General features: G+C 31.8%; 2 protein-coding genes across 2 annotated transcripts in view; one reads left to right on the forward strand and one right to left on the reverse strand.

Moving 5' to 3' along the window:
- Positions 1–7,561, forward strand: part of LOC134688351 (tRNA wybutosine-synthesizing protein 5-like) — a 15,723-nt gene extending 8,162 nt beyond the window's left edge. Inside the window, exons 4-10 of the mRNA XM_063549003.1 lie at positions 782–831; positions 1,357–1,449; positions 1,863–2,039; positions 2,781–2,853; positions 3,750–3,812; positions 4,344–4,415; positions 5,089–7,561. Coding sequence (XP_063405073.1) covers positions 782–831; positions 1,357–1,449; positions 1,863–2,039; positions 2,781–2,853; positions 3,750–3,812; positions 4,344–4,415; positions 5,089–5,184 — 624 coding nt within the window. The 3' untranslated portion in view covers positions 5,185–7,561. The remainder of the gene's footprint in view (positions 1–781; positions 832–1,356; positions 1,450–1,862; positions 2,040–2,780; positions 2,854–3,749; positions 3,813–4,343; positions 4,416–5,088) is intronic.
- Positions 7,562–10,708: 3,147 nt separating this feature from the next.
- LOC134686465 (CDAN1-interacting nuclease 1-like) lies at positions 10,709–11,624 on the reverse strand. The gene has a single exon (XM_063546133.1). It carries the CDS (start codon positions 11,577–11,579, stop codon positions 10,734–10,736), a length of 846 nt encoding a protein of 281 aa, XP_063402203.1. The 5' UTR covers positions 11,580–11,624; the 3' UTR covers positions 10,709–10,733.
- Between the last annotated feature and the right edge of the window lie 13,887 nt (positions 11,625–25,511).

A 25,511-nucleotide genomic window follows, 5' to 3' on the forward strand; every position in this document is an offset into this window, starting at 1 on the left:
AATCATAAAAATGTATGGCAGTGATGTAAACAAGTGAGAAATGTAAAAAATTAGCATCTTGCAATGTTTAACAAAAAATCAATTACAAAGCTTTTATATTGATTAGCAAGTGACATGTATATATATATTTGCGCCAGCTGCATGTATTAGGAGTTACTTGCATGTTACATACAATAATACATAAACACAAAATATGTGACAGAATAGCAGAAGTTGTTGTAATGATAAATAAACACTATTTTAACATTTTGGTTCTAAGCTTTAAAAGATCTAAATATAGATTTACCTAAATTACACATCTCTTTTACATAGTGTACTAATTAGTTAGTGCATCAATGTAAGTAAGTAAGAATATTTTTATTAGACTAGTGCATGGTATGTACAAATAAACACAGTAAGCATGAGCTCTGAGGAGCTATCAACTGACTTGACAAAGTATAAGCACATTTGAAAGAATACACATATAAATTCACAATAATATAGTTGAGTATAGCATGTTCAAAAAACCTTGAAAATGGACATTTGAGTATGAAATAAATCTCATCCTCTATATCACTTTGACAAAATGTACATATTCTAATATTTCTTGTTATATTATAAAATCTTCCATTTTACATGGTCGAAAAGTGAGGACAGATTTTCTTTAAGGACCAGCATGAAAAAAAGATTCTGAAAACTCTGCAACTTATACCTTTTTGATAAATAGAAATTACATAATCAAGTTGACAGAACCAGTAAGCCAACAGTAAAACACATACACAATTATGTTTTATATTTCTAGGTTGATATAGACCACCCTGAAGGTGCATACTCAGCAGTAGACGTGGATAGGTATGTTTCAAAAAACAACAAAAAACAAACTTATCAACTATACCAGATTTATGATTTTATGCATCAGACACACATTTAGTCTACAAAATACTCATCAGTAACGATCGAAACAAAAAAGATATAAACAAATAAAGGAGGAAGTTGAAGAGCATAAAAAATATACTGTGTACAGAAATTGTCCTTTTCACTGCTTTGGGATACCCACCAACACTGCAAACAGGAATGTTTTACACTGTTTTATAGTTTTATCAAAAATATTTAGATGTAGAAACAAAATAATGTGACAATTTATATTTCAGTCAGAGCTCACAATAGACTTTTGATTCTAAAGGTCTGAATCTGAATTTAAAGAAAATGTTTAGTTAGATTATATTGTGGAGATAATTATTACAGACCTGACAGAGCTTTTCCCAGCATTGACTGGTTGGCCTGTGGTTGAGTGTGAAGGATGCTATTTGCATTTCCCTACTCTTCACATCGGTTCTAGTTTTTCAATAAAGCAGAAAAAATTGTTTGTCTTTGCAGTGTGGATTATACAAAATATCCAGGATTATCTGAAGTAGAGTTTTACCATACCAACCTCACTGCAGGAGATTGTCTTTACATTCCATATAAATGGTGAGTATTCTAGTGGGGACTCTTACTGATAAAGGAGGCAACCACAAATTCATGGTCCCATTGTTTCTATGTTAAATTTCTCAATTTCAAGCTGTCGTAAATAGGCCTCTTTGACTTAAGTTTAAATACTTTAAAAGTATTAAAAACACACTCTGTGCTAACACTGATAAGTGTTGTATAGGTAAATCAGACAATGCTTTAACAAATATATATGTTAGATGTTATTATGATTATATCAATTTTATTTCCAAAGCAAGCATAAAATATATAGTTAGCTATGTATTTTTTTTTATGGTTTATGTTGTTTGAATTGTATTTCCAGGATTTATATATAAAACAGTGTAATAGAAGAATTGTAATCATCAATTTTCGATTTTGTGTTTAATTGATTACAAATTGCTTTATACTTGCAGGATTCATCAAGTACGGTCTTACGATAGTAATTTGGCAGTAAATATATGGTGGGACCATTTTAAAAATAATGATGTGAATTGGAATGACTGCAATGCTAAGTGTGATCCTAAACTCACCTTTACCAAAATTAAATTTCATGGTTTTGATGGACAGATGGATAACATACAGCAAATCAAGTTAGTAATGAATTAAAAAAAAGATTTAAGCCATACATCAATAAGACCTATATCTATTTATTCACCCAAAAAAACAGCATTTTATTTTTAAAGAAACAGCATGAGTCTATATCTAATATCATCTGAATGAAGTACAATCTTCTGCTATGTCTGTGTTGGCGATAATTACATCAGGCAATGAAATCTTAGCCTTCCAAGTTATTGTAGGTGTTTAGGAAAAAAGTAAAATCACAAAAATACTTAACGCTGAAGAAAATTCAAAAAGGAAAGTCCCTTTAATATCAAATGGCAAATCAAAAGCTCAAACACTCCAAACAAATGGATAACAACTGTCACATTCCTGACTTGGGTCAGACATTTTTTATGTAGAAAATGGTGGATTGAACCTGGTTTTATAGCTAGCTAAACCAAAAGACAGAACCAGAGAACCCTGAAAGATACCCAAAACATAACGTAGAAAGCAGCAATGTCTGATCCTTGTTAGGAAGCCAGGGCACATGTTTTCAAATCTGTTTCTGTCTATGCATATCACAAGCAAATGCTAGAAAGGCACTATATGCTTAGGTTGTTAAACAATATCAAAGATTGTGTTTTGATTCAATTCATTATGCAATATGTCAAAGATTTTGTTGTTGAAGTTAGTGATGTAACCATGTACACTACTCAAGACAACTTCAAATTCCGCATGATTCTTAAAACTATCATGAATATGTTAATTTATTTACATTTTTTATTTTTCAGAGACCATTTTCAAGATATATTAAAATTTCCTAAAGAGATGGATGCAAACAAGTTTTTAAAAGCAATATTAGGTGTAAGTATTATTTACTACAGGTGAATATATAATTAGGAGATATGAGTTACATAAGAAATGAACAAATTTTACAAAGTTTTCTGCTCTCTGGTCAGGTTCCCATTCTCCATTTTAAAGTACACAGGATATCAAAACTGTAATAAAAATGTTAAAATAGTAAACATGATCTACAAATAAGTCACCAAAATAGTGGATTGACTCTTTAGAGGAGTTATTATCTTTGAATAAAAATATAATATTTTCTTGAAAAATGTAATGGAATGAGTAAAATTAAAATGATCAGCAAGATGAAATCAACAGTTACTGTGGATTCATTAATACTTGTATTTGTTGGATATCAATTTTTTGAAGATTTCGTTCGTACACATTAACTACAAAATTAAATGTTTAATGAATTGTAAATGTTCCGTTGGCTAGTTTTCAGACTTTGGCAAAACCATAAAATTAATTATCCACTAAAGTGTTAGGTTTCCTTCATTCACGAAAAATTGGTATCCATGAAAATAAATGAATCCACAGTAAGTCAACATCATCAAAAGTTTAAACTGAGTTCTTTCCTCATCTGCTGTTGTAAATCTTCTCCATTAAATTCAATGGGCCAAATTTGTACCTTTATGTTACTTCTGGTATCAAGTTTAAAAAGCATATATTTATCTAGGGATTTGATCCATCAACAAATATGTTGTTGCTAAAAAGAGACATCTTTTTGAGTAAAATTTAGTTCTTGGTTTAGTCTACTAAGGGAAACAGGAACTCCACTACATATGTCTGATATTATACTTTGAAATGCATGAACAAAATAACTTGTAGAAATGTATAACCTAAATTATTTCAGGAAATGTATGAACTGTTTTATTTTCAGAAATGCATGAACATTCTTATTTTTTTATTGACAGAATGATGTACCCTTCTTAAAAGAAACAGGGAGGTATGATGATGCAAGATCTGTAATACTTGAGGTAATATCCACAACAGGATCTGGATTCACAGTTGTCCTCTTGTATATAGGAAACTAATATTGAATGAGAAAACTCTGTTGATTGAAGCTAATTGTATTGGAATTTATCATGTAAAAGGATTTATTAACCATTGGTATATCTAATGGCTAGTTAATGTTCATAAAAAAATCATTTTCATTCAGTATTTCATACAATATAAGGCAGACAAGAAATTATGTGTTATCATTTTTATGTTTCCTGTGTGTCTTTCACTACATTTGAATATATTCCTTTAGAAAATGAAATAATGGAGTTACCTCCCCTTATGATATGTTTTGAAAAATAGTCTTTTTGGAGAAAAGTATATATTTAAAGACAAAATGACATAACATCCTTCATTTAATGAAAATATTGATAAATGAGTTGCATTCCTGCCTCTAAATTTGCTCATTCCATAATAAAGTATAGACTAATTGTTTTCTCAAATGTTATGGCCAAAGATGGGAGACAACCCAAAACCACCATAATTTATTTTTTTGAATTTATTTTCAGCTCTTTACAATAATGGACCTTGATAAAGATTCAGTTTTAAGTATTGATGAGGTCAAGTTAGCTCCAGATGAGGTAAGTATAAAAATGTATTATGTCACCCTTTTGGATTTAGATTTAACATTCCACATTGTTCTGTCCAGCTTAGTTCTGGGAAATGAATTGACAAACATTGATAAAACTGCACTATAATGTGCATTCAAGGAAACAGGGTTTGGAATTTTCAAGATTGCCACTGTTACCATAAAAATGGCAAAAATGTGAAAAATTGTAAAGTGGTCCAAATTGAATGACTTTTAATGGAAATATGATAACTCATCATTTGAAAGGGTGCCATTCATATTTATAAGGAACTGTCAAAATGGCCACCATTTCCATGGAAACAGTCTAAATTTGAAAGAAAAAAAAATAATTTGTTAGGTTCTTGTCAAATTGATGCATACCCACATCTCATTTACACCAAACAGATTAATATACATCCATAGATTTTCACTAACTGTGGATTCATTTATTTTTGTAGTCACAAATTTTTATTGATTGAAAAATATTACTAACATGAATATTTGGTTTTGTGGTTGTGTCTACCAGGCATCAGAAAATTTGTAATTCTTTTGAGAAATTAAATTCCTGGTTCATCTTTTATACCCACTAAATCCATTGAAAATTGGTATCTGACAAATTGTTAATGAAGCCACTGTATATGAAATCACAATGCACTTTATGAGTTAACCTTGGCTGTATTTTTTAGGTGTGGACAGAAGGAAGAGAGTTAATGATAGAATTGGGACACATCCTTGATGGTGACCAGCCAGATACTGATGAGGATCAGCATGATGAACTGTGATGCACTGTGATGAAAATGTGGGATAACACTTTGACTGTGATGATATATAGAGAGGAGACAGAACCAAGTGACTTTATTATTTAACTATGCATTCACGAACTTTCTCATCTTGTGTTGTTTTTTCATTGTTTTTTTTATAAGGAGTTTATACAAATTTTGTGATAAAACTGATATACTTTCACCTCAAAAAGGAATAATCAAAATGATTTTTATCATAGCATTTTATTGGTGAATGTAATTTTTTATTAGTTAAATTTTTTCAAGTTATTGTACATAACAAATGTTAAATGTACATTTATATCATTTTTTAGGATAGGTAGTTAGTTACTTGTGCAATATTTATGTTTAGTGATACATGTACAAAAATGTACTACAAACAATTAAATATTTTGAAATAAATATCAAGACAGTGTTCTTTTCAAGAAAAATCTTGACAAGTGAAATTAATCGGGCATTGATTATAATGAAAAATCTTATGATAAAAATATACAAATTGATCGTAAGATATGTTCATTAATCTTTGTTATAGGAGTTGCAGAATCTTAATGTGATAGTTTCAAATTAGATAAAGTATGTGGAAAATTAACATGAAAAAAGTGTGTAATGTTGAATGCTACTATGTTTAAGGGTTGATTTTTAATTGACATTGATTAGCTCTGTAAAAGACAATTATAAGACAATACTAGCCCACTATAGATTTGTCTAAGAGGGGGATCATGACAAAAGCCGTCATATTATAAAATTGTTATATGTATATAATAAAGTGAAGAGCCAAAATAAAGTTAAGAGCCATATATATATTTGTATTTGCCATGACAATACCTTTCTATTTCTAAAATTTGTTTTTTGAGCAATTTTTTTAACTGAGTGAGTTCTATAGATAAACAGAGTGTATGTTATAGTCTGCCAAACAATCTAAAAAATAGATAGTTTTGTGACCTATGATAAAGATAAGCTTTTTTGACTACTGGACTAGTTAGAACCAGATTTCAACAGTCTCTATAACAAACTCACAAAATTTAAATATTATAACTTTATCCAAAACATCTGCTACAAAACAAATCTCCTTTATAGATAATGTTTTGTTTTGGTTATTTTATCTATTATTTTAACCTTAATGTCTGAATGACATACAGAACCATCATAAACACATTTTTCTAAGGAAATGTTATGTGGATTCATTAATATTAGTTGGATACCAATTTTCATGGATTTTATGGGTACAGGTCAACCACGAAATCAAATGTTCAACGAATGACAAATTTTCTATAGGCTTGAATGCAGACTTTAGCAAAACCACCAAACAGGCAAGTTTTCCCTAGTCCATGAAAATTGGTACACACAAAAATAAATGAATCTACAGTATGTTACATTTAAAAAATTTAAAAAAAAATTGGTCATTTGTTTTCAAAAAAGATTTAAGGCACCAATAATAATCTCTTTGTTTAAATTACACTTACTAGAGTAAGTATTAAGTAATGAATGCTGTGGGGTTTCTAGGTAGAGGAACAATTATACTATTATTCATCCTTTGTATGCATCTTAAGTTTGATAAAATCTTTTATCTTATGTTGGTGTTGGTATAATCTCTTTTTGATTAGATGTTTTATTGTTTGAATATTTTCCGAGGTACCAACACATATATATCTATATAGTTACTATTTTTTTATATAAATTATTATATTTATTGAGATGTATATTTATATCAGGTTCTTTTTGTGATATTTATGACAATGTAAATCATTCCACATGCTGAACCACATAGTAATTTTGATTGAAACACATAGTAATTTTAACTGAACACATAGTAATTTTAACCGAACACATAGTAATTTTAACTCAAACACATAGTAATTTTTTCATAAACATTTTGGCTATAAAGCTAGTATCAAATAAAATTTGCTCAAAGTAACAAAATACATTTTCTGTATAATTATTTTTTTGGGACAAGGGATGCTCTATGTTATTTTTCTAAACACCAGTCTAATTTGTTGATTATGTAGTTTTACCATCTTACCAAGTCATGCAAGTTTAGGATTGTATCCAGCCAATTTTAAAAGAGGGTTCCAACTATTGTCCCCATTTAAAAGTATTAATTCTCATGTAAAAAGGGGGGTTCCAATCTCCTGCAATCCATCCCTGGATCCGCTGTGTATGATTTAGTTCACCAATCATAAACATAAATCCACCTAAATTATTTATTATAGTTCAAAAGTCGGTATTATTTACATTTCTAAAATTATTGCTCTTGCATTAATCATAAAATATTTTTGATCTGTATTTGTATGAGTTTTATGTTTACTCAAATATGCTTGTTATAGTATTCTATCTGTTATGTCTCTTTGTTTTTCTACTAAATAAAACTTCTTAAGAAATATTTCTCTTGTATTTTATGAATTTTCAATTCAGTGATGCTGTTATAGAATTAAATTAAGGAATGATCTACAGTTTTTAGAATTGTGTCCGTTTTAGCAAAGTTTTACCAGACATTCATTAGCATATTCATGGACCTTGTGTGGTAGAGTGGATTTTTTGCCATTTATACTGAATGCATAGATTATACCATATGTACCAATAATGATTATAAATATCTGTTGCAGACAATTTACTGTATTGTCTAATAGTAATTGATTTGTTTGTAATCTTCTTGGGATTAGATCTTATTTTATTGGTCATTGGTGGTCTTTGGAATATTGTGTAAAATGATCTGTGATTACAAGTGTTTGATGATATAATCTATGCATTCAGAATAAATGGTAGAAATTCCACTCTACCCCAATTGTAAGGAAATAATCATCATATTTTGAATCTTTCATTGTAAATTTTGCAGACAAAATGTATATTAAAAAAGTTATCGTAGGAGGGATATTTGCTTGAATCTTCTTCCATATTGGATTCTTGAATACTTTGAAAATCAAAAGACCTACATGCAGTTCTGACAACTTTATTTAACCTCCCAACTATCAAGGGACACATGTTAATATAGTGGTAACCTCAATTTAAAAAAAAGACATAAAAGTAAGCAAATTAAGGTCACCATATAACCTTCAACACTGAGTAAAACAATTCAAACAAGAAATCTATGGGGCCAAGTTACATACAAAGCAATAAACGAAAAGAACAAATATGATAAACAGCAACAAACAATAACCATTGAATTACTGGCTCTCTTTGTCCACCTGCTCATATCTATAGCATTTGTTTTAATAGATCTTGTTTGGTTGGAATGGGAATATAGCATTCACATGAACCTTGCCTAAAGACTTTTACATTGTGACTGGTTTGAGAATGGGAAGTTAATATGCACTTTCTATATCACGAGACAAAACCATGTCCAGTTGTGCCTGTGACTTTTGTGGCAGAGAGCTTAACATAGGGATAGTGAACCTTCCAGCGACATTAGCTATCTTCTAAAAAGCTTTCTATTTAGAAGTGGAAGACCTGGAAGCTTCATACTCAGTATGTAAATATCATATATATACGAGTCTAAATTGAAAACTACGTTCAAACCTATGACTGCGTTGGATAAAAACCGCAATTTTTATACGTGTGCATGTCAAACAAATTTCGTTGTAGAAGGGTCTAAAAACAGCACAAACAACATTTTCCAAAAGACCAAAAGAGTGAAAAAGTATATTTAAACAAAACGCATTTGACTAACAGGTCGAACAACTGATGTTCTTTAACCCTGCTGACTGCCATTGGCGATTGCCAAATAAAATTGATCACAGGTTGTAACAAAATGGATCTTATTATAAATTTAATACGTCACAGAAATTTTTTTTTTATCAATATTTTTAATCAATATCATATATATATATACACAAGTCTAAATTGAAGTTTAAACCTATGATTGCATTGGATAAAAACGGCATTTTTTATATGTCTGCATGTATAACAAATTGTCATATATATAGATCTAACATTGTTGGGTTGATGTTTAGACGAGTTGTAAATATATATATATATATATATATATATATATATATATATATATATATATATATATATGGCCATTGTCCTTGACCTCATTTTCATGGTTAAGTGCCTACCTTTGTACTTAAAAAATGGTTAAATGTTTTTGCAATGCTAATATCTTTCTTATAATGAGTTAAAGGATAACTATGCTTAGTATGTGCAACTTTTGCAAGGTATTCATACCTAGCAGACAGTTTTCCTTTTATCTTCACCTCATTTCATGGATCAGTTTTAAAACAAGTTTAAGTTTCTGTGTTCAAGTCCAAAAATGTATATCAGATACTGTAAGCAATAGGTCTTCTATATTTAATGTATGGAATAATTGTAAGGTGTACATGTCCAACTTGCAGGTGTCATCTGAGCTTTACCCCATTTTCATAGTTCAATAGGCAAAATTAAGGATTTTTTTTGTGTTTTTTTTCTAATACTATATGCTATAGGTCAACTACATGTAGATTTGGTGTATGGAAATATTTTATGATAAACATGTCAGTCTCAGGGGTTTCATACGACCTGGACCTCATTTTTCACAGCACATTGCTCAGTGTAAAGATTTTGTGTTTTTGTCTGTTTTTCTTAAATATTAAGTAATAAGTCAACTATATTTGTTGTATGACAATGTATGAAAGGCTTGTAAGATGTATATGTCTGTCTGGCACGTATCATCTTACCTTGACCTCATTTTCAAGGTTCATTTGTCAATGTTAAGATTGTTTCTTAGATACTATAAGCAAAAGGTCAATTTTTTTTTAAGGCAGAGATTGATTTTAAGGTGTACATGTCTGTCTGGCACAGTTCATCTGAATTTGACCTCATTTTTATGGTTCATTGGTCAATGTTTAGTTTTCTTGGGTAAGGCTTAGAAACTATAGGCAATAGGTTAACTATGTTTGGTGTATTGCACGAGTGTCAGGTGTACATGTATTTTCATGTGTTTTTCTGACCTTGACCTCGTTTTCTTGGATTAGGTTTATGTGATACTTGTAGTAAAGATTTATATTAAAATTAGAACTTTTATCATCAAAACAATGGTATTAAAGAAGGCTAGACATTTCAGTGTGTGCACTCTTGTGTTGAAATTGACCACTGGGTTTAGGGGAAAAGATTTCTTTAAAAGTTAACTATTATGACAAGTGATGACGCTCAATACTCAATGAGTTCATTGATGAATGCTTGCATAACATCCAGTGGTACATATTTCATGCTTATTTCATGCATTCAATTACATGTTATTAAAATGATAAAAAAAACCTCATGAAATCACAAGATACAATTTTCAAACTCCTACAAGGTTCCTGATTTTATGGATTTGGACGAGGAAATGTATTAAATGTGGCAGATTGAGGGGAACATCACAGAATTGTCTCATTGTCAATGTCAATCATACCACATCAATATCATTTCTTATTTTATATTTAATGTGATAAATGTTTGCACTAAAAATGTTCAAACTTCAAATAACAAGGTTCATGTACATGTACAAGTGTATACATGTATACAATGCATTGATCATGTCGTGAACACTGTAGGTAAAAACTGAAAAATACAACTTTTATAAACTTTTTATCATATTATTTAACTTTTGCCATCGGATTCAAACAAACAATATTATCAGGAAAACTATCTCTCAATATGATCCCTTTGTCTCGATGTACATCTAATTCTTCAATGAAGCCAAACCAATAGATAACCATTCCCGGTCCAAACCTATTCCAGTAACTCCAAAACTGGTCTTTTAGATAGTTTCTATTACTAAATTCATCACCAAAAGAAGCTTTACTTTCAATCCAGTTCACAATATAGCCATCAACACTAATTGGCACTTCAAGTTTAACATCAGGAGTCTTGTCATATCCCCTTGCACGCATATGATCCTCGTGTAAATAAGCATATCCTAAAGTGTCTAACTTTTTTGTAAGTTTAAATTCATATTCCTGTCCAATTCCATGTTTGATGCTATCTACTATAGGACCATAGTGATCATCACTTAAAATACACTCTTGAACTTCTGTAGACAGAACTGAATTCGTTATTAATGAAGGGTCTCTCATCATTTGAGTCACTCTAGGCTTTGGGGCAGTTTCTCCAGCATACTCAGTTTGTGACAAGTACCTTTCTAGTATAATTCTTGCAAGGAGTGCAGGTGAAAGGTCAAGTTCATCTGCCAGTCTTAGTAACACATGCTTCTCTCTTTTCTTGATCGTCGAATTGTATCGCTGAAAGTAGTCGTTCATTTTTTCTGGATTGTAATGAATATGATGGGTCTTCTTCATCTTTTTCTGGTAATTTTGAGAAAAGATGCTGCCTAAAGTATTGATTGACAAATCAGGATATTTGTCTTGTATCAGTCTAAAGCATTCACGAGTGTTGTATTCCTGCATTATATTCAAAACGTCATTATAAACTGCCAACTTCATTTTTTTTTTATTCGGGAAAGTATACTTTTCACTTCCCGCAAAATTATCCAACAGTACCCATCAGCGTGTGTGAAATCAGAACCTATGTCAATTAAGAGCCGGAAGTGAAAGTAGAACCATATTTTACACCTGCGTTATAGCCTACAAATAGACATATATATCTACCCAAAAGATCATGTGAACTGTCACGATACCGGATTTATTATCAAATTTTAAGTAGCTGAAATCAACACCATTTGTATACAATTATCATTGGACATCATTAAACTGTTGAACTGATAATAATAAAATATACGAATAAAATGGCAACATAAATTTATGTTCTGTTTGGCGTGAATAGGAGTCTGGGTTTACAGAAAAGGGAATAATGGTAAAAAAAGGTGCAGAATAAAGGGTAAAATGAATGAAAAATATAGAATATTGGCAAAAATGATAAATTAATAAACAAGTGTATGGTGCACACTTACAAAGAATAAAGAATAATGGGCATGCAAAATAAATAATAAATATTAGAAAAAAATGAACTCAAAATCAAAGAATAAAGACATAAAAAAAAGCCCCTCCCCTTCAATCCAGACCCTCATGAATTTGATTCCAGTTCTATCGTAATTAATTACAAACGCTTGTTGACCTCAATTTTGAAGATAAAATTGTAAGAAAAAGAAATTATTGAAAGCTTAGTGTTGATGAACGCTTCACTGTGCCAGTAAAGTAAAACATATATGTGTATTTATTTTTTATCTGGGACTAATTAATACATTTATTTACTAGTTCCAGTTTCATACATATTAAAATAGTCATAAGTTATTCAATATTAGAATTTAATATGTGTTTTTTCATAGATATCAGGTACAACGATCTACCATACTACATTTATGATGGGTATTTCTAAAATATGAAAATATGATTACAATTACACAAGCATTTTCTCCCATGTGAAAATTACTTTTATCGACCAGAATTATTTTGACATATGAGTAAAACAGAGGTTGGAATTTAAAGAGAAAGATTAGTTTGACGTAGTTTATTTATGTAGGCATGTAAATGATTAAAATCTTTAAATGACACAAAAATAATATGATTATCTACGTAATGTCTACATAACTAAAACGTCAAAACGAAAGCGATTTTTTTTTATTAAATTCTGTTTAGTGGACGACTATTTTATTTTCGGGTGAGAGTTAGGGGAAGACATCCGTTAAAAAAAATGCATATACCTACCAACAGTGGTAAATAAATAGCCAATCCACAAAAACCAAGAATACCAAATGCCCGTCCCCTTAATTAAAATAAGAACAAAGCCAAGTAAAATGGTATGGATAGGGTTCTTAAATTTCTGTATTCCTTAAATGTTTAGGGCATTTTTCTTTATCTGTAAGAATAATGCTTATTTTGTAAAATTCCCATTAAATTAATTTTACAATTCAAATTTTCTGTAATTGGAGGAATTCTTTATTCTGTTCATAGCTCGTTTCTCTAATCAGTAACGTTTAACATAATTATTTTATTTTCCACAGTAATTCTCTTCTCTATGTTTTCAGTTCATTTTCTCTATTCATTATACGTGTTATATTTATTTGCCATATTTCTTCATGAATGCCCCATCCAGACCCTAATGTTATTGTAACATAAATCAATGTAATTCATTGTTAAACTTACACTTTATTTTCCCCCTCTGAATTTTCAAAATCTTCTTTCCATTCGAAAAAGACTGAACCACGATAAACCTATGTCTATATATACTAGTATATTACGTGTATATATGAATCAAGTCTGTATATGGAATCATATATATATACGAGTCTAAATTGAAAACTACGTTTAAACCTATGATTGCGTTGGAATCATATATATATATAACATGTTTATCCAAAACCAAACATGTAAATATAGAACCAAGACCTTGTCAATCCAGAACCAAAACTGTATATGGTATAAATAGAACGTGTTTATCTAGAACCAACCATGTAAATCGAGAACCAAGACCTGGTCAATCCAGAACCAAGTCAGTATATGGTATAAATAGAACGTGTTCATCTAAAACCAACAATGTAAATCTAGAACCAAGACCTTGTCAATCCAGAACCAAGTCAGTATATGGTATAAATAGAACGTGTTAATCCAGAATCAAACATGTAAATCTAGAACCAAGACCTTGTCAATCCATAACCAATACTGTATATGGTATAAATATAACGTGTTTATCCAGAACCAAACATGTAAATCTAGAACCAAGATCTGGTCAATCCAGAACCAAGTCAGTATATGGTATAAAAAGAACGTGTTAATCTAGAACCAACCATGTAAATCTAGAACCAAGACCTTGTCAATCTAGAACCAAGACTATTTATGGTATAAATAGAACGTGTTAATCCAGAACCAACCATGTAAATCGAGAACTAAGATCTGGTCAATCCAGAACCAAGTCAGTATATGGTATAAATATAACGTGTTTATCTAGAACCAACCATGTAAATCTAGAACCAAGACCTTGTCTATCCAGAACCAAACAGTATATGGTATAAATATAACGTGTTAATCCAGAACCAACCATGTAAATCTAGAACCAAGATCTTGTCAATCCAGAACCAAAACAGTATATGGTATAAATATAACGTGTTAATCCAGAACCAAAACAGTATATGGTATAAATAAAACGTGTTAATCCAGAACCAACCATGTAAAACTAGAACCAAGACCTTGTCAATCCAGAATCAAGTCAGTATATGGTATAAATAGAACGTGTTAATCCAGAACCAAACATGTAAATCGAGAACCAAGATCTGGTCAATCCAGAACCAAGTCAGTATATGGTCTAAATAGAACGTGTTAATCTAGAACCAACCATGTAAATCTAGAACCAAGACCTTGTCAATCCAGAACCAAGACTATTTATGGTATAAATAGAACGTGTTAATCCAGAACCAACCATGTAAATCTAGAACCAAGACCTTGTCAATCCATAACCAAGTCAGTAAATAGTATAAATATAACGTGTTAATCCAGAACCAAACATGAAAATCTAGAACCAAGACCTTGTCAATCCAGAACCAAGTCAGTATATGGTATAAATGTAACGTGTTAATCCAGAACAAAACATGTAAATCTAGAACCAAGACCTTGTCACTCCAGAACCAAGACTGTTTATGGTTTGAATATAACGTGTTAATCCAGAACCAAACATGTAAATCTAGAATCAAGACCTTGTCAATCCATAACCAATACTGTATATGGTATAAATATAACGTGTTAATCCAGAACAAAATATGTAAATCTAGAACCAAGACCTCGCACTCCAGAACCAAGACTGTTTATGGTTTGAATATAACGTGTTAATCCAGAACCAAACATGTAAATCTAGAACCAAGACCTTGTCAATCCATAACCAATACTGTATATGGTATAAATAAAACGTGTTAATCCAGAACAAAACATGTAAATCTAGAACCAAGACCTTGTCAATCCAGAACCAAGTCAGTATATGGTATACATGTAACGTGTTAATCCAGAACAAAACATGTAAATCTAGAACCAAGACCTTGTCAATCCAGAACCAAGTCAGTATATAGTATAAATATAACGTGTTAATCCAGAACCAAACATGAAAATCTAGAACCAAGACCTTGTCAATCCAGAACCAAGTCAGTATATGGTATAAATGTAACGTGTTTATCCAGAACCAAACATGTAAATCTAGAACCAAGATCTGGTCAATCCAGAACCAAGTCAGTATATGGTATAAAAAGAACGTGTTAATCTAGAACCAACCATGTAAATCTAGAACCAAGACCTTGTCAATCTAGAACCAAGACTATTTATGGTATAAATAGAACGTGTTAATCCAGAACCAACCATGTAAATCGAGAACTAAGATCTGGTCAATCCAGAACCAAGTCAGTATATGGTATAAATATAACGTGTTTATCTAGAACCAACCATGTAAATCTAGAACCAAGACCTTGTCTATCCAGAACCAAACAGTATATGGTATAAATATAACGTGTTAATCCAGAACCAACCATGTAAATCTAGAACCAAGATCTTGTCAATCCAGAACCAAAACAGTATATGGTATAAATAAAACGTGTTAATCCAGAACCAACCATGTAAAACTAGAACCAAGACCTTGTCAATCCAGAATCAAGTCAGTATATGGTATAAATAGAACGTGTTAATCCAGAACCAAACATGTAAATCGAGAACCAAGATCTGGTCAATCCAGAACCAAGTCAGTATATGGTCTAAATAGAACGTGTTAATCTAGAACCAACCATGTAAATCTAGAACCAAGACCTTGTCAATCCAGAACCAAGACTATTTATGGTATAAATAGAACGTGTTAATCCAGAACCAACCATGTAAATCTAGAACCAAGACCTTGTCAATCCAGAACCAAGGCAGTAAATAGTATAAATATAACGTGTTAATCCAGAACCAAACATGAAAATCTAGAACCAAGACCTTGTCAATCCAGAACCAAGTCAGTATATGGTATAAATGTAACGTGTTAATCCAGAACAAAACATGTAAATCTAGAACCAAGACCTTGTCACTCCAGAACCAAGACTGTTTATGGTTTGAATATAACGTGTTAATCCAGAACCAAACATGTAAATCTAGAATCAAGACCTTGTCAATCCATAACCAATACTGTATATGGTATAAATATAACGTGTTAATCCAGAACAAAATATGTAAATCTAGAACCAAGACCTCGCACTCCAGAACCAAGACTGTTTATGGTTTGAATATAACGTGTTAATCCAGAACCAAACATGTAAATCTAGAACCAAGACCTTGTCAATCCATAACCAATACTGTATATGGTATAAATAAAACGTGTTAATCCAGAACAAAACATGTAAATCTAGAACCAAGACCTTGTCAATCCAGAACCAAGTCAGTATATGGTATAAATGTAACGTGTTAATCCAGAACAAAACATGTAAATCTAGAACCAAGACCTTGTCAATCCAGAACCAAGTCAGTATATAGTATAAATATAACGTGTTAATCCAGAACCAAACATGAAAATCTAGAACCAAGACCTTGTCAATCCATAACCAAGTCAGTATATGGTATAAATGTAACGTGTTAATCCAGAACAAAACATGTAAATCTAGAACCAAGACCTTGTCACTCCAGAACCAAGACTGTTTATGGTTTGAATATAACGTGTTAATCCAGAACCAAACATGTAAATCTAGAACCAAGACCTTGTCAATCCATAACCAATACTATATATGGTATAAATATAACGTGTTAATCCAGAACAAAATATGTAAATCTAGAACCAAGAGCTCGCACTCCAGAACCAAGACTGTTTATGGTTTGAATATAACGTGTTAATCCAGAACCAAACATGTAAATCTAGAACCAAGACCTTGTCAATCCATAACCAATACTGTATATGGTATAAATAAAACGTGTTAATCCAGAACCAAACATGTAAATCTAGAACCAAGACCTTGTCAATCCAGAACCAAGTCAGTATATGGTATAAATGTAACGTGTTAATCCAGAACCAAACATGTAAATCTAGAACCAAGACCTTGTCAATCCATAACCAATACTGTATATGGTATAAATAAAACGTGTTAATCCAGAACCAAACATGTAAATCTAGAACCAAGACCTTGTCAATCCATAACCAATACTGTATATGGTATAAATATAACGTGTTAATCCAGAACAAAACATGTAAATCTAGAACCAAGACCTGGTCAATCCAGAACCAAAACTGTATATGGTATAAATATAACGTGTTAATCCAGAACCAAACATGTAAATCGAGAACCAAAACCTTGTCAATCCAGAACCAAAACTGTATATGGTATAAATAGAACGTGTTAATCTAGAACCAACCATGTAAATCGAGAACCAAGACCTTGTCAATCCAGAACCAAATCTGTTAATAGTTTAAATATAACGTGTTAATCCAGAACCAAACATGTAAATCTAGAACCAAGACCTTGTCGATCCAGAACCAAGTCAGTATATGGTATAAATAGAACGTGTTAATCTAGAACCAACCATGTAAATCGAGAACCAAGACCTTGTCAATCCAGAACCAAATCTGTTAATAGTTTAAATATAACGTGTTAATCCAGAACCAAACATGTAAATCTAGAACCAAGACCTTGTCGATCCAGAACCAAGTCAGTATATGGTATAAATAGAACGTGTTAATCTAGAACCAACCATGTAAATCTAGAACCAAGACCTTGTCAATCCAGAACCAAGTCAGTATATAGTATAGATATAACGTGTTAATCCAGAACAAAACATGTAAATCTAGAACCAAGACCCTGTCAATCAAGAACCAAGACTGTATATGGTATAAATAGAACGTGTTAATCTAGAACCAAACATGTAAATCGAGAACCAAGACCTTGTCAATCCAGAACCAAGACTATTTATGGTATAAATAGAACGTGTTAATCTAGAACCAACCATGTAAATCTAGAACCAAGACCTGGTCAATCCAGAACCAAGTCAGTATATATATGGTATAAATATAACGTGTTAATCCAGAACCAAACATGTAAATCGAGAACCAAGACCTGGTCAATCCAGAACCAAGTCAGTATATATATGGTATAAATATAACGTGTTAATCCAGAACCAAACATGTAAATCGAGAACCAAGACCTTGTCAATCCAGAACCAAGACTGTATATGGTATAAATATAACTTGTTAATCTAGAACCAAACATGTAAATAGAGAATCAAGACCTTGTCAATCCAGAACCAAACATGTAAATAGAGAATCAAGACCTTGTCAATCCAGAACCAAGACTATTTATGGTATAAATAGAACGTGTTAATCTAGAACCAAACATGTAAATCTAGAACCAAGACCTTGTCAATCCAGAACCAAGTCAGTATATAGTATAAATATAACGTGTTTATCCAGAACCAAACATGTAAATCTAGAACCAAGACCTTGTCAATCCAGAACCAATACTGTATATGGTATAAATATAACGTGTTAATCCAGAACCAACCATGTAAATCGCGAACCAAGACCTGGCCAATCCCGAACCAAGACTATATATGGTATAAATAGAACGTGTTTATCCAGAACAAAACATGTAAATCGAGAACCTTGTCAATCCAGAACCAAGACTGTATATGGTATAAATAGAACGTGTTAATCCAGAACCAACCATGTTAATCGAGAACCAAGAACCAATACTGTATATGGTATAAATAGGACGTGTTAATCTAGAACCAACCATGTAAATCTATAACCAAGAACTTTTCAATCTAAAACCAAGACTGTATATGGTAATAAAAGTCTTGGTTCTAGATCGACAAGGTCTTGGTTCTAGATTTACATGCTTTGTTCTGAAATAAATATAACGTGTTAATCCAGAACCAACCATGTCAATCGAGAACCAAGACCTGGTCAATCCAGAACCAATACTGTAAAGGGTATAAATAGAACGTGTTAATCTAGAACCAAACATGTAAATCTAGAACCAAGACCTTGTCAATCCAGAACCAAGTCAGTATATGGTATAAATGTAACGTGTTAATCCAGAACCAAACATGTAAATCTAGAACCAAGACCTTGTCAATCCATAACCAATACTGTATATGGTATAAATAAAACGTGTTAATCCAGAACCAAACATGTAAATCTAGAACCAAGACCTTGTCAATCCATAACCAATACTGTATATGGTATAAATATAACGTGTTAATCCAGAACAAAACATGTAAATCTAGAACCAAGACCTGGTCAATCCAGAACCAAAACTGTATATGGTATAAATATAACGTGTTAATCCAGAACCAAACATGTAAATCGAGAACCAAAACCTTGTCAATCCAGAACCAAAACTGTATATGGTATAAATAGAACGTGTTAATCTAGAACCAACCATGTAAATCGAGAACCAAGACCTTGTCAATCCAGAACCAAATCTGTTAATAGTTTAAATATAACGTGTTAATCCAGAACCAAACATGTAAATCTAGAACCAAGACCTTGTCGATCCAGAACCAAGTCAGTATATGGTATAAATAGAACGTGTTAATCTAGAACCAACCATGTAAATCGAGAACCAAGACCTTGTCAATCCAGAACCAAATCTGTTAATAGTTTAAATATAACGTGTTAATCCAGAACCAAACATGTAAATCTAGAACCAAGACCTTGTCGATCCAGAACCAAGTCAGTATATGGTATAAATAGAACGTGTTAATCTAGAACCAACCATGTAAATCTAGAACCAAGACCTTGTCAATCCAGAACCAAGTCAGTATATAGTATAGATATAACGTGTTAATCCAGAACAAAACATGTAAATCTAGAACCAAGACCCTGTCAATCAAGAACCAAGACTGTATATGGTATAAATAGAACGTGTTAATCTAGAACCAAACATGTAAATCGAGAACCAAGACCTTGTCAATCCAGAACCAAGACTATTTATGGTATAAATAGAACGTGTTAATCTAGAACCAACCATGTAAATCTAGAACCAAGACCTGGTCAATCCAGAACCAAGTCAGTATATATATGGTATAAATATAACGTGTTAATCCAGAACCAAACATGTAAATCGAGAACCAAGACCTGGTCAATCCAGAACCAAGTCAGTATATATATGGTATAAATATAACGTGTTAATCCAGAACCAAACATGTAAATCGAGAACCAAGACCTTGTCAATCCAGAACCAAGACTGTATATGGTATAAATATAACTTGTTAATCTAGAACCAAACATGTAAATAGAGAATCAAGACCTTGTCAATCCAGAACCAAACATGTAAATAGAGAATCAAGACCTTGTCAATCCAGAACCAAGACTATTTATGGTATAAATAGAACGTGTTAATCTAGAACCAAACATGTAAATCTAGAACCAAGACCTTGTCAATCCAGAACCAAGTCAGTATATAGTATAAATATAACGTGTTTATCCAGAACCAAACATGTAAATCTAGAACCAAGACCTTGTCAATCCAGAACCAATACTGTATATGGTATAAATATAACGTGTTAATCCAGAACCAACCATGTAAATCGCGAACCAAGACCTGGCCAATCCCGAACCAAGACTATATATGGTATAAATAGAACGTGTTTATCCAGAACAAAACATGTAAATCGAGAACCTTGTCAATCCAGAACCAAGACTGTATATGGTATAAATAGAACGTGTTAATCCAGAACCAACCATGTTAATCGAGAACCAAGAACCAATACTGTATATGGTATAAATAGGACGTGTTAATCTAGAACCAACCATGTAAATCTATAACCAAGAACTTTTCAATCTAAAACCAAGACTGTATATGGTAATAAAAGTCTTGGTTCTAGATCGACAAGGTCTTGGTTCTAGATTTACATGCTTTGTTCTGAAATAAATATAACGTGTTAATCCAGAACCAACCATGTCAATCGAGAACCAAGACCTGGTCAATCCAGAACCAATACTGTAAAGGGTATAAATAGAACGTGTTAATCTAGAACCAAACATGTAAATCTAGAACCAAGACCTGGCCAATCCAGAACCAATACTATATGTGGTATAAATAGAACGTGTTAATCTAGAACCAACCATGTAAATCTAGAACCAAGACCTTGTCAATCCAGAACCAAGTCAGTATATAGTATAGATATAACCTGTTAATCCAGAACAAAACATGTAAATCTAGAACCTTGTCAATCCAGAACCAATACTGTAAATGGTATAAATAGAACGTGTTAATCCAGAACCTAACATGTAAATCTAGGACCAAGACCTTGTCAATCCAGAACCAAGTCAGTATATGGTATAAATATAACGTGTTAATCCAGAATCAAACATGTAAATCGAGAACCAAGATCTGGTCAATGTATATGGTAATACAGTCTTGGTTCTTGATCGCCAAGGTCTTGATTCTAGATCGCCAAGGTCTTGGTTCTAGATTGCCAAGGTCTTGGTTCTAGATTTGCATGTTTTGTTCTGAAATAAATATAACGTGTTAATCCAGAACCAATCATGTAAATCGAGAACCAAGACCTGGTCAATCCAGAACCAAGACTGTTTATGGTTTGAATATAACGTGTTAATCCAGAACCAAACTTGTAAATCTAGAACCAAGACCTGGTCAATCCAGAACTAAGTCAGTATATGGTATAATCAAAACGTGTTTATCCAGAATCAAACATGTAAATCTAGAACCAAGACCTGGTCTATCCAGAACCAAAATTGTATATGGTATAAATAGAACGTGTTAATCTAGAACAAAAAATGTAAATCTAGAACCAAGACCTGCATGGTCAATCCATAACCAAAACTGTATATGGTATAAATATAACGTGTTCATCCAGAATCAAACAAAAAATGTAAATCTAGAACCAAGACCTGCATGGTCAATCCATAACCAAAACTGTATATGGTATAAATATAACGTGTTCATCCAGAATCAAACATGTAAATCGAGAACCAAGATCTGGTCAATCCAGAACCAAAACTGTATATGGTATATATTTATAACGTGTTAATCCAGAACAAAACATGTAAATCTAGAACCTTGTCAATCCAGAACCAATACTGTATATGGTATAAATAGAACGTGTTAATCCAGAACCAAACATGTAAATCGAGAACCAAGACCTTGTCAATCCAGAACCAAAACTGTATATGGTATATATATGACGTGTTAATCCAGAACCAAACATGTAAATCTAGGACCAAGACCTTGTCAATCCAGAAACAAGTCAGTATATGGTATAAATATAACGTGTTAATCCAGAATCAAACATGTAAATCGAGAACCAAGATCTGGTCAATGTATATGGTAATACAGTCTTGGTTCTTGATCGCCAAGGGCTTGGTTCTAGATCGCCAAGGTCTTGGTTATAGATTGCCAAGGTCTTGGTTCTAGATTGCCAAGGTCTTGGTTCTAGATCGCCAAGGTCTTGGTTCTAGATCGCCAAGGTCTTGGTTCTAGATTGCCAAGGTCTTGGTTCTAGATCGCCAAGGTATTGGTTCTAGATCGCCAATGTCTTGGTTCTAGATCGCCAAGGTCTTTGTTCTAGATCGCCAAGGTCTTGGTTCTTGATCGCGAAGGTCTTGTTTCTAGATTATATGCTAAACTTATTTCAGTCATACACATTGAAACTAATGGGTAACTTTCAAAATTTTCTAGTTAGACATGTTTTTATATGAATTGCATTGATTCGATTTTTATATTTTTAGACAATGCTAATACCTTTAATTGACATAACAATATCTTTATTTTCATTTGTTTAATTTATTGTAGGGCAATACAACTTAGAATCAGTTTGGTTATCTAATGTAAGTGTGTTACCTTTGCAAGCACATAAGATTATATGAACTGACATTTAGAATTGAGAAGTTGACTAATGAATTGTAATTCTAAAACAAAACAAAAAAATCAAACGAAATTCTCAAAATAAATATACAATAGTTATACATCGTTGTGAATTTAATATAAAAATAGTTCGAACAAGCTTTAAAAACAGGACGAAAAGAGAGGCTCGCCGACAATGTACATTTGCCACATTTTGATATTTTCACTACATTATACACTTCCCTACTGGTAATTTTGTGATAGGGATAATTTGTGTAAATTATGCATCTTCATTTGGAACTGTGCCTAAAATTTCATCACAAATTATATCACTATTACAATTTTCTATTTCATTACTAATACCAGTATCGCTATCTTTATTTAACATTTCTTCAAAATCACTTTTCCATTTATTTATTATTATATCCTTATCATCACATATTGATCCATCGTTTAATTTGATCTCCATTGGAATCAAGGGGTACAATCAAAATCACGTGATGGATATACATACACCGGAAGATACAGTCGAACTCGCCGCTTGAAAGGTTAGTAGTTGCATTTTCTTGTTTTTATCAATTAAATTTTGATTAATAAGTTGGCACACCGAATGTCGGATAGTATGTAGTTTTAAAGAAAGCGTGCAGTTATTGCAAACACTTTGACACAGTTCCAAATTTTCGACGAATTTTTGTGTCGAAGTGTTAGCATTAACTGCACGATTTCCAGCAAGGATAAATGTGTATTTCAAAACTAGATAGTATCCGACATTCGGTGCACTACCTTATTTATTAAATTTTATTGATGTTAAAAAGTAAATACGACTACTTACCTTTCAAGCAGTCTGCTCGACTGTTACCTCCGGTGTGTGTATATCCATCACGTGATTTTGATTGTACCCCTTGGGAATAGTATTTTGACGCTCGCTCCCTACTCCGATCCTGCCAATTTTCCGCCAAAATTCTTTCGGGTTTCCATGCGAATTAATTAATTCCTCTTGCATTGAATGCCAATATTGACGTTTTGATCTTTGGACACCTCGATCAAATAGTTTTCGCTTTTGGACAAAGATATGACGCAGTTCCCTTTTTTTGTTACTATAAGACGACATTTATTCCAGTTTTTCTCCGCTTTACAAACATCATTCCACACCATAGTAAGCTCGGAATTCCACCACGGTTTTTTACATTTTCTAAGAATATCTAAGTTCAAATCTATTAGATTCATAGACAATGCGACGTTGATTAGAAAGATTGACAAACAAACAAAATATTAAAAAGAAAACCAAGGCACACGAATCAAATAGGCACTTATTAATTTTTAAAAAGCGAAGAAATTTTAACATGCCAATTATAAATATTAAATGAATAATAAGTCATTTTAAAAATTGTACTGTGTAAAATAGGATTACCAATGAGACAGCATCCCAGCAGAGACAAAATGACATAACAGTTTAGCCACTACGCTACGTATCGTTTTAAAATGCATACTCTCCATTGTGTAAATGTTGTCGTTTGATTCTTACGCATTTATTACATTTTTTTTAACTCTTTTTCAGTTTTGCTTCAAAGTACATCAGAGACGTGGTCTTGAAGGAGATAATGATTTGGCTATTGTGCCGAAGCAGCAAATGTCCATACCAATTTGCCAACAATAAATGTTTGTCAACAGAACATCGAGTTGTGAGGAAAGGACTAAGAATTTCGATTTAAATGTGTATTCACGTCTCAAAAAATCAATTTGTAGCTAAAGTTTATTACTTCTTAAAAATACATAACAGACGAGACAAAAAAAACTATAAAAACTCTGATAAAAACCGATCTTCTTCTATCTATTGCATTTATAATAATAAAGCCTTGAACAATACGCAATGTCACAATTTAAAAATAAAATATAAAATATATTACTATATAGTGTTTCCATATTATTGCGAAAAGGGAATATTAAACAATTATGAAAAACGGTTTTCATTTTTTCCAAAATTTGTCTTTATGATTTAAAGAATGAGATTATCAAATGACAACTGCATGTGGTTTATTGATCCGATTTCTTTTACGAAATCTTTTCAAATTTTCCTAACTTGTCGACTATTACGTATTCTTTCATGGTAATTTTTCTCGATACACCGAATGTTTAGTTGCGAGAAAAGCATGATTATTTAATTTTTAGGAACTGATTGTACTTGTATTTTTATGATTATCTGGCTTTCTTTAAATGACATTCACAATGATATAATCAATAATGAATATGCACAAGAGAACAGTTGCAGATATGTTTAAATGTATTTATCTTTAATCTTTCGTCTTGTTTTTGTAAATGTGCAGTGGGTATGTCTTGATCCAGTGTCAAAGTTTATTAGTGTTCTTCTAAACCACGGGTGTCATTCGGTTTATCGAGAGAAATGAGCGTGAAAGAATATCTAACGGCGGTCAAGTATTGAGCGCCGATCGTGAAAGTTCTGGTAACGGATCGTGAAAGACATTTAATCGAGAAGACATATGAAAGGTCAATACATATTCTAATTTAATTAATTACACAGATAAATTTACGACAAAATAAAACTGTCTGTCAAAATGGTTCAACATTGTGATTAGTATGTGAGAATATCCAGTTT

Source organism: Mytilus trossulus, chromosome 10 (genome assembly GCF_036588685.1).
Source record: "Mytilus trossulus isolate FHL-02 chromosome 10, PNRI_Mtr1.1.1.hap1, whole genome shotgun sequence".
In the NCBI taxonomy this organism is placed as follows: Eukaryota; Metazoa; Mollusca; class Bivalvia; order Mytilida; family Mytilidae; genus Mytilus; species Mytilus trossulus.

Coding starts and splice junctions, on each gene's coding strand:
- LOC134686465 (XM_063546133.1), bottom strand. CDS start 11,579: ATGAAGTTGGCAGTTTATAATGACGTTTTGAATATAATGCAGGAATAC.